A 16,124-nucleotide genomic window follows, 5' to 3' on the forward strand; every position below is an offset into this window, starting at 1 on the left:
AATGCCGAGAGCAATGCCGAGGTAATAATGCTTTCCCGTTTTTCGTTTGAGCTGGCTTTGGTCTCGTGTTCTTATAGAGGAGAGTCCTATACTATTTTCAGGTTAAGGGTTTGGATGTCGATGCCCTCCACATATCGCATATCCAGGTGAATCAAGCAAGGAAACAAAGGCGTAGAACCTATCGTGCTCACGGAAGAATCAACCGTATGTCTCGACAACCTTACGTGTCAATGAAATCGTTCTTCGGTCAAATATTAATGAAATCTTTCTCTGATTTCTGTAGCTTTTATGTCATCCCCATGCCATATCGAGTTGATTTTGTCGGAGAAAGAAGAACCCGTTAAGAAAGAGGTAAGAACCCGACATTGAAACCCAGCCGTGTTTTCACATGTTCTCGTCTGAGTGGGTTGTTTTTGCCGGTGTTATTGCAGCCTGAGTCGCAGTTGGCAACCAAGTCGAAGAAACCAGTGTCATCTTAGAGCTCATATCCGTTTCGTTCCCAAGTATCTTTTGTTTCTTCAAAGAGATTTTTGTTCACTGTCACCATAGATGAAACCATTTGTTTTACCGCAATTGATATTTTTGGATTTTACGAGACTCTCATTTTGTCCAATTTAACCATCTCGTCGTAAGGGCGGGGAGAAATGTCTCTCGGTCGAAAAACTGCTTTGGATGCAGAAATGTGCTTACCGCTGTCATCGGATACCCAATATTGAGACTGGGCATTCTTAAAAATACGAATACCCCGACTCACGTTCATCGATATCCCATCGACCATGGGTAGTTTAGCCCTCTGGATTTGTACCGCGAGACAATTTCTTGGAAGCTTTTGTGTTAACAACACTCACCTATGCATCATTCAGAAGAGTTGCTTTGGTCGGAGAAAGGATTAGGACATGAAGGATTAAGAACAGTGGTTACCCGATTTGGACCAGAAGAGGGTTCGTTGTCGTAATATTTACATGGGGGAAGGTTGCGAAACTCAGTTGTTTCAGTTGTTCTCGTTCTCTATTGCCCTGACGATGGGGTCGTTTTCGAGGTACGAGTATTCATCTTCCTCGTCGAGCTCGTCCAACTCATTAAGCATGTTCTGTTTTATCTTCTTCCTCGACTGTCTCCTATGCTTCTTGGATTCTAGCCTTGGTTCCGCTTGTTTAACTCCCATGTCTCCCACCTTGTACCTGTCAATGTCCGCCATTCTGTCAAGCACTGTATCCAACATCTATGGAGATAAAAGTGTCATTGCGCTGTGTCATACCTAACGTCGCCTTCCCGTTTGGTCCCGAAAGTCCTCAGCTGGAACTCCTCTCTGATTCTGATTTCGTCGAGCAGTTGCAAATAGTAAGGATACCTTTCCCAGTCGCCTTTCACCGCACATCCTGGTTCCCCGATATGCAAGCAATCTTTGAACGCACATTTAGCAGATTCGAGCATTTCCCGAATCTAGAAACACAGAGAAGTATGAAATAATATCGCGATTCATGAGTATGATGATGATGAGCGTGGTGAAATGTGTAAGGATAGAAATTACAAACCTCGGGGAACGTTTGAGCGAGAGATTGCTTCGTTACTTTCAGCAAACTAGGCTGATTAAAGCCGGGAGTATCGGCGAGGTAACCACCTGCGGATATCGGCAGTAGCGAGACATTTCGGGTAGTATGTTTCCCACGACCGCTTCTTGTCGAGACCTCGCCTACTCGTTGGTCTTCAAACCACTTGCTGCCTAAGATCTGAATAGAACAATTGCTAGAAATCAGGACAAGACGCAACTTTTCCATACATGGAGACAGGAGGGAGAAAAACTCACAGGTTCAAACCAGTTATCATCTTCCATGGCACGGGGACCACCGGAGTTGCTTCTCAAAACATTGATTAAGCTAGATTTCCCGACACCACTAGGCCCGACAATCACAGAAGTCTGGTTTCGAAGGTTAAATGCAACAGCATCAAGTCCGTGTTTGGTTCCGACACTGCAAAACATCGGCTCATATCCCCACCTGCGCAATCTTGCCTTCCATGATTCAAGTTCCTGGAATTGAATCATCAACTCCATCAGATCACATGTAATGGATATGGATATGTTTGCAAAGCAAGGCACAGTCATCAATACAACAAGCAAGGGGAAGGGTGGTAACAAATATGATGAACTTTACAAGCTTCCTCTATCCATACAAAACCCTAATCAAGATCTGATGAAGTTATCAGACTTATCACTTGAATCAACTGGAAGAAACGATAGAAATTGGTCTTTACCTCTTCGTTGACTAGCTCAGACTTGTTCAAAGCGAGTGTGAGTGGAATCCCGGTGGACTCGGCCTCCACCAAGAACCTCGTGAGCATGAACGGCTCGAGCTTCGGTTGATCCAAAGAGAAAAGCACCAACAAGTGATCAACATTCGCCACAGGAGGATCAAGAATCTCAGTGCGTCGCTGAAACACGTTCTCGATCATTCCTCTTCGATCAATCCAGTCTATCGATCCAACGAGAACCTTATCCCCAACAAGAACCCTCCTCCTTATCTTCTTCAGCACCGCTTTCACCACGCAGAGCAGCTCAACGCCGGTTCTCAACGATTGATGATCGACCGAGCTTTCAGAAGCTTCCTCCTCAAAACTAGGACCATCGTGGACAATGACACGCATAAAGTTGGCCTGAGCGGTGGCGACGGTTCCGACAGCTTGAGACTCCGATAGAGAAGGCTTGTCGTCCGGAGAGAGAACCGGCGCGAGCGAGGAGTACTCCTTGAAGGTGTGTTTGGCTCTGAGCATATTCTTGCTCGGCTGTGGCTTTCGGGAGACATTAGGGTTCTCTCTTCTCGCCGCGAGAACATAGAAGCTCCCGCCGATTCCGCCGCCGCCGCTGCCGCTGCCGCCTTGATGCGAAACCGTGCATCGGAAGAAAGCCGTGAGGGACACCGGAGCTCGGTAGCAATGGCGGAGGATGGAAATCGAAGCGATCGGCATTCTCAGAAACTCCTTTCTGATTCAAGATGAACTCCTCTCGGGAGTATATAATTTGGGGCCAATCCACAGAAATGGAGAACATCAGAGTACACAGTTGAGGACGAAAACTATGGACGGCGTCGTTTTGGAGACAAACCGAAGCCGGCCCAATTTGTAATGGGCCTACAATATTGGGCTTAGCCTTTTAACCGCAAAGATAAAAATAAAAAAATATAAAATTATCATCAATTCGATTTAAAAAAATATTGATCAAAACATTCGGCTTATTTAATTTTTATTTTAGTTTTAGTTCTTTCTATTTTTTTAAGGTTAATCCCATATTCCCCACAAATTTTCGAAAAAGTTCCAATTTTTAATTTGACACAAAACTACACCGGATTTCAAATATTTCCAAATTCCCACACAAAATCTTAAAATGTGTTGCAATTTCCCCCATATCCGTAAACGACATTAAGTTCCGTCAATTTTAATGCTGACATGGCATGCCACGTGATACAGATTTCACCAAATCATCACATTTTGCCACATCATCTTGTCACGTCAGAAAATAAAGTAAAAAATAAAATAAAATAAAAAATTTCCAGAATTTTTTTAAAAAACTAATAAAATGAAATATTTTTTTTAACTTTTAAAAAATTACAGAATTTTAAAATTTATTTTTTAAAAATAAAATAAAAAATTACATATTACATATATACACACTTTTATATCTATATGCAATTATATACATATACATATACACATATATATACATCTACATACATAATTATATACATATACATATATACACATAAATAATATGTATATATATATTCATATATATCTATATATGCATTGAATATATATATATGTATGTATGCATGCATGTATGTATAAATGTATATATATATGTATATATATGCATACTAATATGTATATATATATTTATACATATATACATACATATTCCCATATATATACATATTCAATATATATATATGTATATATGTATATGTATATAATTGTGTATAGATATAAAAGTGTGTATATGTATATGTAATTTTCTATTTTATTTTTAAAAAATAAAATTTGAAATTCTGTATTTTTTATTTTATTTTATTAGTTTTAAAAAAAATACTAGAAATTTTTTATTTTTATTTTATTTTTTATTTATTTTCTGATATGGCAGGGTGATATGGCGAAATATGATGATTTGGCGAAATCTATCCTCAAAATTGAAAGAATTTAACGTCGTTTACAGGTACGGGGGAAATTGCAATATATTTTAAGATTTTGTGTAGGAATTTGGAAATATTTGAAATTCGACGTAGTTTTTTGTCAAATTAAAAATTGGTATTAGAAAATTGGAATTTTTTCGAAAATTTGTGGAGAATATGCAATTAACCCTTTTTTTAAATATACTCATCAAATTTTTTTATTCGGCCACACAAACATTTATATCGTTCGGACATGATATTATCGGCTATTGAGCATTGGACTCGCACCTGGAAATAGCGCCTTAACTGAAATCTTCTCTCAACAAGCTGACCGAATCGTATAAAGATAAACACGAACCTGTCTGAGCAATCAGATAAATCATCAGAAAGAAATCTTCGTTGTCTGAATCAGTCAATCAATGGCGATGAACTCGTCGATCATCCCAGGTCTGACCGACGACGCGGCGGAGCTCTGCCTCACCCACGTTCCACGCTCCAGCGTACGGACGCTCTCCCGGGTTTGCCGGCGATGGCGGTCCTTCGTCGGCGGCGAACATTTCGCGGCGGTTCGGAAATCGGCGGGAGTGGTGGAGGAGTTTATGTGCATTCTCATGGAGAGTGAATGCGGGAGAGAGGTGTATTGGGAGGTCTTCGACGGCTCAGGGAACAAATTAGGGCAAATCCCTCCAGTTCCTGGTCCGGTGAAGCGCGGTTTCGGCGTGGCAGTGCTCGGCGGCGGGAAGATCGTGTTCGTCGGTGGTTATACGGAGATCGAGGGCTCCGGGATCAACAGCACCACCGTCTCTGCCTCCGCCGATGTTTATGAATTCGATCCCGCTGTTAATAGGTCTGAATCTCCGATCTTCTCCGGTGAATTTGATTCATCTAGTTTCTCGTTGATTTGCGTATTATTGGAATCTGAGAATCTGATTTAGGGAAAATGCTGAGTTCTGCCGAAGCAGATGAATGATATGACACATTTTGCATCTATGATGATTCTCTTGGTAGGGTTCACGGGGAATCTGTACATGAAGATTTGATTCCCCATGATTGCCATGCTTTTGCATCCCATATTCTGAAACCTTCCTATTCCAAAACTTCTATATAGGCTCTAATTGATTGTTTTGAAGGATCTTGCTCGTAATCATGTCGGATTTCAGCGTATTGCTCGGTTCGTCTATTGATACATGGATTATTCTGTCGACTAATCACAGCTGGAGAAAGCTAGCAAGTATGAATGTTCCACGTTACAACTTTGCTTGTGCTGAAGTCGACGGCTTTCTGTATGTAATTCGAGGGTATTCGAGAGATACTTTCAGCCTTTCCAATGCAGAGGTTTACAACCCGGAAACTAACAAATGGAGCCTTATAGAGTGTCGGAACCGCCCTGTCTGGCGTGGGTTTGCCTTCTCGTTCAACTCCAAACTCTATGCTATTGGTAAGAATCCCAGCTTGAACCCTAATACATGGAGACTTGATCTGTTCTTAAATGGCTGCATTCTGTCTTAATCTGATTCTGCCCGATTGGTTTAAGATGGTTTAAATGACATTTGGATTATATGTGACAGTGTTTCTTATGTTTTCCGGCGATGCAGAGCTAGGTTTATCCGTTGGTTTATAAGATGGGGTCTTAATCTGATTTGTTCTTAAATGGCATCGAATACATGGAGACGATCTGTTCTTAAATGATGTCTTAATCTGATTCCAACCCATTGGTATAAATACTGATATTTATGTTTTAATCGATCTTTTTCAGGGAATGGAACTAGGTTTATCGATGTTTATGACCCGGAGAGCCAAACATGGGACGAGTTGAACTCTGAGCAATCGGTTTCAGTTTACTCCCACACAGTCTTGAAGAACAAGGTGTATTTCATGGACAGAAACATGCCGGGAATCCTGGGAGTGTTCGACCCGGATGAGAATTCATGGAGCTCGGTGTTTGTGCCGCCGAGAGAAGGCGGGTTCTGGGTCAGGCTCGGTGTGTGGAACGACAAGGTCCTGCTGTTCTCTCGGGTTTGCGGACACGAGACCTTGATGTACGATCCTTACAAAGAAACCGGTTCGAAATGGAGAGTGTGTGATCAGATAAAACCCTCGGCTTCCCACTTAACCAGCGCTCTGATCAAATTCTGACTGCCACAGCGTTCTGTTCAAACATTCGCATTTGTTTGTGGAAGAAAGGCTTTGACGTTTGATTCTTGAAGGTGTGATCTTCGACGGCAATAACATGTTGGATTTACAGCCATAACAAACAGGACTGATACAAATATATAGATTTATATATGAACCTATTATATTTGTAAAAAAAGACATAAATTCTCATATTTAGAGGGAATTTCGATTGGATTTCATAATTTTATAAAAATATTGATCCATAATCATTAGAAACGTTCTACATTCCACGTTTGACGGAATAACACAGACCATATATAATGTTTTATGAAGTTAATTATAAATTTTTGTATATTATTCCACACACGCGACCGTTGTTTACACGTTCAGTATATTTCCATTGCTTCCTCCAAAGCGTCGACAAAAGCTACTACTATCGATAAAAGGATAAGACCGACGAATTCATCAAAACAAGACGAGGAACCAAAATAAATATCATGTCCATATACAGACACATATAATAAAACATATATTTATTGGGCCCCCCCCCCCAATATTCGACCGTACGGAGAGTGTGTCGTCACAACCAAAATTAAAGGACCAATGCAATCGAAACCAGACCGTCTCACCTCGACAGACATCTCCGACGAGCTAATCCCGGGCCTCCCCAACGACGTATCTGCCACGTGCCTGGCTCTGGTTGGCCGGTCGGGGCTCCGGGACTTGGCCATCGTTAGCCGGAGATGGAGGTCGTTCTTGGTCGGCGGCGATTTACAGGCCGTTAGAGAATCTCTAGGACTGGTCGAGGAGCTTCTCCACGTGCTCGTCTCCACCGGGAATCGAAAGCAGTGGAACATTCTAGATTCTTCAGGGAGAATTGTTGGGATTCTTCCTCCGATGCCCGGTCCGAACAAGTCCGGTTTCGGAGTCGCCGTTCTCGGAGATAAGATTCTCGTCGCCGGTGGATTCTCTGTCATCGCCAACAGGATATTCACTGCTTCTTCCGATGTGTTCCAGTTCGATCCCTGTCTGAACAGGTTCGATTCAATATGCACAGTGCATACATACGCACGTACATATACACATAGATATGCTCAAAATTATATGCTCTGGCATGATTAAAAGAAACATTTTAGGATAAGTTTCAGTAGGGTTCATCGTTTTCGATATACCCAAAAGAGAATCTAGAAATTTGATGGCGACCCAGGATCACCGTCTGCAGGCATATTTTAGTTCCAATGAAAAAATCTGAACTTTGTAAAAAAAAAACCCAACAATTTGGATAGTGACTTATAGGATAATGGATAAGAACATGTTTTCGAATGGTATTTAGAAAATAGTTTTGCAAAATGAGTGTTTCTTCTATTAATATTTGTTTTTTTTTTAAAAATTAACCACAGTTGGTCCAAGTTGCCGGAGATGAACGAGGCCCGCTACAGCTTCGCCTTCGCAGCGGTCAACGGAAAAGTCTACGCCGTCGGAGGCTATGGCCGTGACGGCTATGCGCTCTCCACCGCCGAGGTGTACGACCCACGCGCCAACCGGTGGACCTTCTTTCAGGGGATCCAACGCCCTAGATACTCCGCTTTCGCCTTCTCCTTCAATAACAGCCTCCATGTAATGGGCGGACGATCAACCACCACCGTCGGATCCGCCGATTGTGTAGAGGTCTATGACCCTGATACCGACACGTGGCGTGTTTTCAGTGGACCATGGCGCAGCGCGATGGTGACGGGCTGTGTCGCGGTGGGGAACCGGGTCTTTTGTCTGGACTGGAAGGATCCGAAAGAGATCCGGGTATTTGGGCTGGAGAATTGTTCGTGGGAGAGTATTCGGATCCCGGGTGGGTCGAATTGTGTCGGGCACGTGCTCGGGTCCATGGATGGCAAGCTGTTGCTGTTTCCCATGGAACCGGGTGCGGATACGTTGCGTTATGACCCGAGTGTTGGATCCGGATCCGGTTGGGATACGTGTGGGATTAGGCCACCCGGATCTTGTTCGGCCTCTGTGACGACGAAGGCGTAACAAAAAGCTGAAAAAGCAAATAAATAGTCTTTAAAATAGTTTTTTTTTGTTCTTCGTTTTATGTATTTTTTATGAGTGAAGGTTATATAAGAAATAAACGGTAAAAAGAATTATTTTTTAAAAATACAAATAATAATGGCATTTTACAGAATACACCAAACCACAAGAAAAGAAGAACTGGAGCATTGTGTTAGCACCTAACGAATGAGAAGTTTCCTCACTATGGAGATTCAGTCATTCAACTTGCCCCGTTTTCCCTCTTTCTGGTTTCCAGTTTTCAATTTTGAATCCGCCACGGCAGGAGAAGAAACCCGAAAAAGATCTGAACATGGGGTGGAACAAGCTAGGTTCTCTTGTTATGTCTTTAACAGACATTTCTCTCCTGTTTTCTGTAGGAGAAACGCTCAAGCCACTGTTTTGGAATAGCCGGATGAAGCCCGTAGAGGCGAGCTATGAACGCCTTCTCGCTGGTAGCCACCATGCTCGCGATAGAGTAGCTTCGGCTGCACAACTTTTTCTCCAGAAGCCACTCGTGGAATCTGAATCTGGGTTTGATCCGATACTCCAGATCAAAACACAGAAAAGCCGGGAAAACATCGAGGTAATCCATTGAAGCTCCCATTTCACCACGAAGGAACCTTAGCTTGTCTTCTATGCTACCCGGTTTCTGGTTCAAGATCTTCGGGGCCAATCTTATCAACATGCATAGCTTCGAGAATCTAATGCCGCCATCAAGTAGGCTCCTGAATCGATCTGTTAGCTCGGTGCTACTACCGTGGGCATGTTGTAGTACCTTCAAGGTCAAGGCGTTTTCGCCAAACCCTATGCCGTGGAGGAAATCCAACTTGTGCATAGTGTGTGTTGGAGTTCTCGAGCGTTGAATCTCCTCCAATCTCTCCCGATATTCTCCGATTATGTCTTCATCGGGATTGTTCAGGGAATAGCTGGCAAGAAAATGGTGGTTTCCATTTCTCAACCTATCAAAGATCCAATCATGTAGATCTAAAGCTCTCATCACATGAGGCAAATTCGCCATCTTGTTTCTACCAAACACGTAAGGGTAATCCCGAGAGACGACCAAAAGTTCATCTTCACTCAATCCAAAATGCTTAAGTATCCCCGCAACAGATACCACCGGTGTCTCCAGATCGAAACTCATGATCTCGGGACATTTAAGAATCAAGAGAGCAACATCAACCTTCCTAACACCAAATCTACAAAAAAACTCGGTCTTTTGGATCAAAACTTCCTCTGGGTGTTCCATGAAAAGAGGTTTATGTCTACCTATCAACTCCCACATCTCTTTGTCATTGCCACCCAAATGATAAAACACCTTGAATTTACTACAAAGCGCAAACCAAGAATCTACATTCTCTTCAACAAAATCCTCTGTATCAAACTCCTCAAACAATCTCTTCAAATTAACAGACAAGCAGCGAGATTCCTCACCCCCAAGCAAAGCGCGAGGAATCGCTAAACAAATGCCAATCACTGCAAATGTGCTGAATCCATGATCTTTCAAATTGAGAAGCCTGGATGTAATCTCATCGGGGCTCTGTCGGAAAATCGAACTTTCCTCTTCATACAACTTACCCAACCTGTTCCAAGGAAACCCGAAACCCGACAGCGTACAAGCCGCGTCCAAGACACTCCGATCCTCGGAGAAGAAGAACTTATTAGGAGGCAAGAACTCGTTAACCTCGCTATACTCAATGCCGATGCTCTCGAAGAAAAACTCGAATTCGTTAATGGGGTGGTAAGAGAGATGCTTCCGAATCGATTTAGAGAACGTTGTGACAGAGAAATCGAGCTTCGAGATGAGGTTCTGGATGGAAATGGCGGCGTTTTTGGCAATGTGCTCGGCGAAGGTGTAGGAGAGGGATCGGGTCGAGTGGAGATAGTCTGTGATTGCTTGCTGGGCTTGTCCGATTGCCAGAGACTTGTACTTTGATGGGACTCTTCTGGGTTTCGTCGCTGAACTGAGATGGCGCGAAATCGATGCAAATCGCGATCTCACCATGTCCATTGTCGATTTGGAGGTTTAGGGTTTTCGCCCCAGTTCTCTCGCCAACACTGTTATGGGACAGAACCGGAGAGCAAGAAGATTTGTAGATCGGTTTAGGGAACCGGTTCGATAACCGAATATGGGAATCTTGTTAACTAAAAAAAATTAGTGAATCTCGCATCTTGTCGCGGGTTTTTTACCCAAATAACCAAATACCCACTTGGGTGCATCTATTTCACCTGTACACTACCGAAAACATAACACATTTTTTTTCTGTAAAAAGACGAAATTACCCTTAATGAATTACGATATTTATCCGTTCGAAAACAACTTCGTTATTACGACTTCGTAATTAAGTCTAAATATAGTTACAATTGATTCTAAAAAAGATGGCAAAAAAATCATCTGTCTTATTTCAGTTGTATATCAGTTATATGTCAGTCGTAATAAGGTCGCAAAAAATAAAATGAAAAGGGTATTTCGGACTTTTCCAACCGAAAAATGGGTTAAAATTGAAATTTTTTTTTTTCGGTGGTGTATACCGAAATAGATACGACCTAAGTGGGTTATTTGGGTGATTTTCCCTCTTGTCGCCACGTGTTCAACAATTACCAATTAATTTTAGCTCTTTCCGTTCTCTTACATACATAAGTTTAAATTGTTTGATATTTTATGTATATAAATATATTAGTAATCCTACATAAAATTAATACTAATTTTTATTAATTTTATTTAAATTATTTTTTAATAAATAAAATAATAATCATATTGATATATCCATATATTTAAGTCATGTCTTTTAGAAATCTCCAATTTAGTTGCAAAATGACAAATCTACTCTAGACGAGATTATGAATTCTATTTTTCTTTATATCTGAATTTCTCTTGAAACGATCAGTTTTGATTTATTTATTTATTTCGCGTGGTTTGACGAATATTACATAGAATCGATCAGTTTTTGTGACCACGGTTTAACAAAAAAGTCCATATCTCTTGACCCCACTCCACCAAATTGATATATTATTAGCATTCAAATAATAATTTTTATTGATCAGTTCTCCAATATAATTTATGCAATGTTTTTTATTTGTTAAGTTACAGCTATTACCCAGCTACGTTCTCAAATAACAATTGTTGTTCTGTCATTTGACGCAAAAATTGGGTCCATTTTGTAATATGATTATGATTATGTTGCAAATTTTTCAAGTACATACATACATTAAATGGGATTATTAATCTAGTTTATAGTGCATCATTCAAGTTAAATTTTTTTAAAAAAAATTAGATATGGAATTAAGTAAATACAAGGTCATGTGATTTGTGATTTAGTCTTTTTAATTCTTTCTGTTCCCACAAAGAGACAAATCTCTCTCTTAATCATAATTAGAAAATTGATATCTGCCGTCACAGTAATCTTATTATATTATAATTAATTAATCATAATTAGCTTTTGACAGGTCTAATCTAATCTAACGCCACAACACAATTACCAACGCACAAGAATCGCATGCTTCGTAGCCTACTGTATCATGTACTGATCATCGATTATTAACCGTTGATCTATAACAACAGTTACTAATCCAACGGTCTGAATATCGTTCTGTCGAAAAATGGGTTTAAAAATTCCCTTCCAAATCTTCTGCCCCACTCTTCAGCTCTTTCTTCGTTTTTTTCCTCTTTCAATTTCTTTTTTCAGCTTTGAGATCAAAACCGCCATTAACGAGCTCCGATTTTTCTCCGTTTTCATCGTATTCGTAATAACCTAATGGAGATTTCTGGAAACGTCTTCGCTTAAAGCTCCAATGGCGGATTCTCCCATAGAGAGGGAGCAATCGCCTCCTGCGGATACGCCGTTGCTCGTTTCAAGTCAACCTCCGTTGGATCAATTACGGCGGAGCAACGGCGGCGGAGGAGGAGAGAGCGTTGACGCCAACGATGATGACCTCGACCGGACGATGCAGAGGCTCGAGACGTTTCTGACGTTCCTGGGGTTCAATCAATCGTCGGCTCTCAGCTTCGTCTTGTCGTGGATGGCTTTCTTCGCCATCGGCGTTGCGCTTCCGGTGACGGTGTTGGAGCTCAGCCATTGCCGGGGATGTGAGAAGTACCAGTACAAAAATTTCGAGCTCGACATCGTGGTTTCACAGGCGTGTTTGGCCGGTGTTTCTCTGATTTGCGTTTCGCATAATTTGAGGAAGCATGGGATGAGGAAGTTTCTATTTGTGGATCAACTCAGTGGACGAATGGGACGGCTCAAAGATAGATACATCAAACAGATTACGGTCTGCTGTTTGACTTTTCTCCTAGTTTCAATGTCGTTCAAATTTCTCTGTTGATGATTGATGAATGCTGCATCGTGTGCGATTTAGTCTCATAGTGTGAAATTGCTTGGTTGATTTACTTCTTGACTTGATCCTAAGATCCTTGGTTCTTGATATGAGAGATTTCTGTACGTATCGATTCTTCTATTTGCCCTAGGCATCAACTTCTGGGTATGAATATGACTGTTAGTTCTGCATCTGTATCTAGTTTGAGAGAAATGATTTTGAAGTAATAGTTTTTATGCATTTCGCATTGGTTGCTTTTGCACGGTCTTCTGTATTTCTGAATTTGCTCTAAGAATTTTGTTTGATCCTTCCTTGTTGTAGCTAAATTGATTTTTGAGGTTCTTCATTGTATTGCAGGCTTCTGTGAGACTGCTTGCAGTTTGGTCATTCCCCTGTTTCGCTTTGAAAGCTGCCCGAGAGATTATCCGGATTTTATATGTAACTCATGACTCATGGTGGCTATCTGTTGCTATTCTCTTGTCTTTAATCTTGTCTTGGACTTATTTGAGCACCATCTTTCTTGCCGCCAGTGCCATGTTTCATCTAGTTTGCAATCTTCAAGTAATTCACTTTGAAGATTATGCAAAACTCCTCGAAGGGGAATCTGACATTTCCCTTTTTATCTATGAGCACATCCGCCTTCGGCATTATCTCTCCAAAATAAGCCATAGATTCCGGATTTTTCTCCTCCTGCAGTTTTTGGTTGTCACTGCCAGCCAATTCATTACTCTCTTCCAGACAACCGTATACAGTGGGCGTATCACATACATAAATGGCGGTGATTTCGCTGTAAGTGAAGTTTCTGCTTCTTATTTCTTGTTCCCATATCTATTGAAGCTTTACCGACATAAGTGTAAACTGTCAGTAGCTGTAGAATAACTCTTGAGTGTGTTGGTACTCATCTCACTGGGTCAATTTTTCAGGTCTCCTCAGTTGTCCAAGTTGTGGGTATAATCCTGTGTTTGCATGCGGCCACGAAAATTTCTCATAGAGCCCAAGCAATTGCATCAGTTGCAAGTAGATGGCACGCAGTAATGTCTTGTACTTCGTCAGATTCTTCTACTCCGATGAGGGCTTCCCCGAGTGGGGGAAGTTTGGATTTCACAAATCAACTGAATGCACTACCAATACCAATAGACTATTCCGAAAGTGATCTGGAGTCCTTAGATTATGTGAGGATGCCTACTAATAATAATCCCCATTTTGCTTCTTACATGTCCTCATATCACAAAAGACAAGCTTTTGGTAAGAGGTGTTCTTCCCCCTTCTTATTTGCTTGTCCTCTTCATGTTTTTTGTTTTGAAAAATGCCCTCAAACACTGAGTGGAAAAATATATTTCTTACAGTTTTTTTTGTTATTGCAGTAATGTATTTACAGACAAATCCTGGTGGCATAACAATATTCGGGTGGACAGTAGACAGGCATCTCATAAACACGATTTTCTTCATTGAACTCTCGCTAGTTACCTTTGTGCTCGGCAAGACTGTAGTTTTTGGCGTTGAATGAAGAGAAGATGCCGAAAAACAAGGTTAGTCTGAAGATCATTCTCTGACCCAACGTTTACATCAGAATCCTTGAAAAGCCGAACACAAAACTCAGATCATACTTGCAGGACACAAATGAATCATCAGCGAAATCCGATCACTTTGCCCTCGAGGATCTTGTTGTTTTATCATAGAAGCTTATATCCTTCACCACCTCATCTTCAGGGACAATGGTAACATCCATGATGAGTAGGGGGAGAGAGACTGAGGAAAGAGACGAGCTTCATCGTCGTGTTAGAGATCCTGATTCCATTTCCTTTCGTAACAATTTAATTCAAACAAGAATTTATACATAGGATGAGGCCATCATTGTATTATGTGTACAGTTTCGAAGAATACACTAATCGTCAGAAGCTCCGGACAACGGATGAGGCCATCATACTCTTAAGGTCATAATTCTTTCTCCTAAAATTTAGAGCTTTTCAAGTCTAAACTTTTTAGTTTAGAGTCAGAGAATTGAATTCAAAGTTGTAGGGTAAATGTTGATAAATCTGTGTATTGTATACACGACAGGAAACCATTTAACCCTTAGTATATACTTTCATCAAACCATTAGATTTTATGAGGGTTTTTTTCCCATTGCCTAGTAAGGAAACTCTTTGTAACTTGTAAGAAAGAAAGAATACAGCAACAGAGAGAAGAGGGAGGTGGAATGGAAAGTGAATGCGTCCTCCTCCTCCTCCTACCAACATAGAGAAGGAAGCTTGAAGGAGAGGAAAGAGGAAGGCAAGTGACCTTTCCTCCTCATATAGTCCGCCTTCTCCGACGTCCTCACCCCCTTCTCGTTCAGTTTCGCCGCCACATTTGCCCGCCTCTCTTCCGCTATCCTCCTCGTTGCCACGAGCTTATTCGCCAGTTTCTCCTGTGCCCTCGTTTTCATCCTCTCCGCCTTCGCCTGCACTCCCCACCATCTCGTTAGTTTTCAATCTTATGAACCATGGGGAAAATGTAGACTATGTCATCGAATATCCGGGAATTGTATATGCATCCATCCATGGGATGAGTACAGATCCGACAACAGCGGAAAATCCGGTCTTTAGGTTCGGATTTGGGTGTTGATCAGCCGGCCGGCGAGAATCCGTGTCCGTAGATATCCATCGACAGACGTGTCTAAGGTTAAGGTTAGGCTCGCAGACAATGGGCGAGGTGAGGCAAGGTGTGAACGTGAAGGGAGTGGCAAGGTACAAGGTGAGAGGGGATGAGGGGTGATCGACGATTTTGAGATAACAAATCCCTCGTTCGAAACTCACTTAGGGCTAGGGTTAGGTACGGTCGAACTTTGATATAAACTCTTATAATTTGGTTTGACGGCATAATACCATAGAAAAAAACCAAGAGTACCTCCATTTTCTTCATCTCCATCTCAGCCTTCCTCTTTTGGTGATTCTCCCATGCTTGGATCTTCACCTCTTCCTTCTTATACCTTCAACACGTCAAAATTTGAAATCTAAACATCAAAGATGCGAGGAATACTACGTCGTAACTAAACATGAAAATGCAGAATTCTACAGATAAAAAAAAATGCAAGTTTTTTTTTTTTGGTTGATCACCTTGCCATGTACTTAGCTCGTTCCGCTTCGTCCCACGCCATAGCTCGAGCTTCCAAAGCCTTCATCGTCTTCCCAACCTTATTATCACCATTACTGATATCCTCACCAGAACTCTTATTCACTTGGCTCTTAGTCTCCGTCACCATCTCCGGCACCGTTTCACCAACCCTCGTCGGCGATGAGACAGGGCTTCTGGCCGCCGGCGTTGTGTTCCTCACCGGCGTCGCCGTCCTCGATGGCTCTTTGCTCCCGATCGGCGTCATCTCCGTCCCCATATCCCTCACACAAACCGATCGAATCACCGTCTCCGGAATATTCTCCGGCGGTTTTCTGTTGATCATCCATATCGAACCCGGTTCCTCCGAATCCACCTTCTTCGTCTCCACCTCCGCTCTTC

At 41.8% G+C, this 16,124-nt stretch overlaps 7 protein-coding genes across 11 annotated transcripts in view; 4 read left to right on the forward strand and 3 right to left on the reverse strand.

Annotated features, from left to right (window-relative positions):
• LOC104824611 (60S ribosomal protein L17-1-like) lies at positions 1 to 603 on the forward strand (the record flags this gene model as incomplete). Its single annotated transcript, XM_010556713.1, has 4 exons — positions 1 to 21; positions 102 to 204; positions 284 to 351; positions 432 to 603. Coding segments are annotated over 4 exons (240 nt in total), but the record flags the coding sequence as incomplete, so codon positions are not given.
• A 294-nt stretch (positions 604 to 897) lies between these two features.
• LOC104807593 (putative ribosome biogenesis GTPase RsgA 1) lies at positions 898 to 3,030 on the reverse strand. The gene is made up of 5 exons (XM_010532955.2): positions 2,254 to 3,030; positions 1,808 to 2,029; positions 1,536 to 1,730; positions 1,259 to 1,443; positions 898 to 1,181 (listed from the first exon to the last, which is right to left on the reverse strand). The coding sequence occupies exons 1-5, from the start codon at positions 2,962 to 2,964 to the stop codon at positions 992 to 994; spliced, it is 1,503 nt and encodes a 500-aa protein (XP_010531257.1). The 5' UTR covers positions 2,965 to 3,030; the 3' UTR covers positions 898 to 991.
• Positions 3,031 to 4,422: 1,392 nt separating this feature from the next.
• Positions 4,423 to 6,360, forward strand: LOC104807603 (putative F-box/kelch-repeat protein At1g27420). The gene is made up of 3 exons (XM_010532967.1): positions 4,423 to 5,007; positions 5,375 to 5,598; positions 5,917 to 6,360. Exons 1-3 carry the CDS (start codon positions 4,580 to 4,582, stop codon positions 6,294 to 6,296), a joined length of 1,032 nt encoding a protein of 343 aa, XP_010531269.1. The 5' UTR covers positions 4,423 to 4,579; the 3' UTR covers positions 6,297 to 6,360.
• A 466-nt stretch (positions 6,361 to 6,826) lies between these two features.
• LOC104807613 (F-box/kelch-repeat protein At1g67480-like) lies at positions 6,827 to 8,387 on the forward strand. The gene is made up of 2 exons (XM_010532977.1): positions 6,827 to 7,312; positions 7,676 to 8,387. The coding sequence occupies exons 1-2, from the start codon at positions 6,879 to 6,881 to the stop codon at positions 8,298 to 8,300; spliced, it is 1,059 nt and encodes a 352-aa protein (XP_010531279.1). The 5' UTR covers positions 6,827 to 6,878; the 3' UTR covers positions 8,301 to 8,387.
• Positions 8,388 to 8,401: 14 nt separating this feature from the next.
• Positions 8,402 to 10,372, reverse strand: LOC104807619 (transcription termination factor MTEF18, mitochondrial). Its single transcript, XM_010532990.1, has one exon. It carries the CDS (start codon positions 10,324 to 10,326, stop codon positions 8,665 to 8,667), a length of 1,662 nt encoding a protein of 553 aa, XP_010531292.1. The 5' UTR covers positions 10,327 to 10,372; the 3' UTR covers positions 8,402 to 8,664.
• A 1,596-nt stretch (positions 10,373 to 11,968) lies between these two features.
• Positions 11,969 to 14,654, forward strand: LOC104807629. 4 transcript variants are annotated; one of them, XR_770833.1, is made up of 6 exons: positions 11,969 to 12,587; positions 12,990 to 13,421; positions 13,556 to 13,877; positions 13,997 to 14,161; positions 14,343 to 14,410; positions 14,504 to 14,654. XR_770833.1 is itself a non-coding variant. In XM_010533002.1 (5 exons), exons 1-4 carry the CDS (start codon positions 12,108 to 12,110, stop codon positions 14,137 to 14,139), a joined length of 1,377 nt encoding a protein of 458 aa, XP_010531304.1. In that variant the 5' UTR covers positions 11,969 to 12,107; the 3' UTR covers positions 14,140 to 14,161; positions 14,246 to 14,570. The 4 variants fall into 4 exon arrangements, 2 of the variants coding, with proteins under 2 accessions (XP_010531304.1, XP_010531312.1); XR_770832.1 differs by having other exon boundaries at positions 14,246 to 14,410; positions 14,504 to 14,653; XM_010533002.1 differs by having other exon boundaries at positions 14,246 to 14,570.
• Positions 14,655 to 14,692: 38 nt separating this feature from the next.
• LOC104807651 overlaps positions 14,693 to 16,124 on the reverse strand; it is a 2,217-nt gene continuing 785 nt past the window's right edge. The window contains exons 2-4 of one of the 2 annotated variants that reach the window (XM_019202453.1): positions 15,728 to 16,117; positions 15,519 to 15,600; positions 14,693 to 15,072 (exon numbers count right to left, since the gene is read on the reverse strand). In XM_019202453.1, the coding sequence (XP_019057998.1) occupies positions 14,860 to 15,072; positions 15,519 to 15,600; positions 15,728 to 16,117 (685 nt within the window). In that variant the 3' untranslated portion in view covers positions 14,693 to 14,859. Of the gene's footprint in view, positions 15,073 to 15,518; positions 15,601 to 15,727 lie in introns of both variants that reach the window. The other variant, XM_010533028.2, reaches the window with a different exon arrangement.

This window comes from Tarenaya hassleriana, unplaced genomic scaffold, assembly GCF_000463585.1.
Source record: "Tarenaya hassleriana unplaced genomic scaffold, ASM46358v1 Cleome1, whole genome shotgun sequence".
Lineage (NCBI taxonomy): Eukaryota > Viridiplantae > Streptophyta > Magnoliopsida > Brassicales > Cleomaceae > Tarenaya > Tarenaya hassleriana.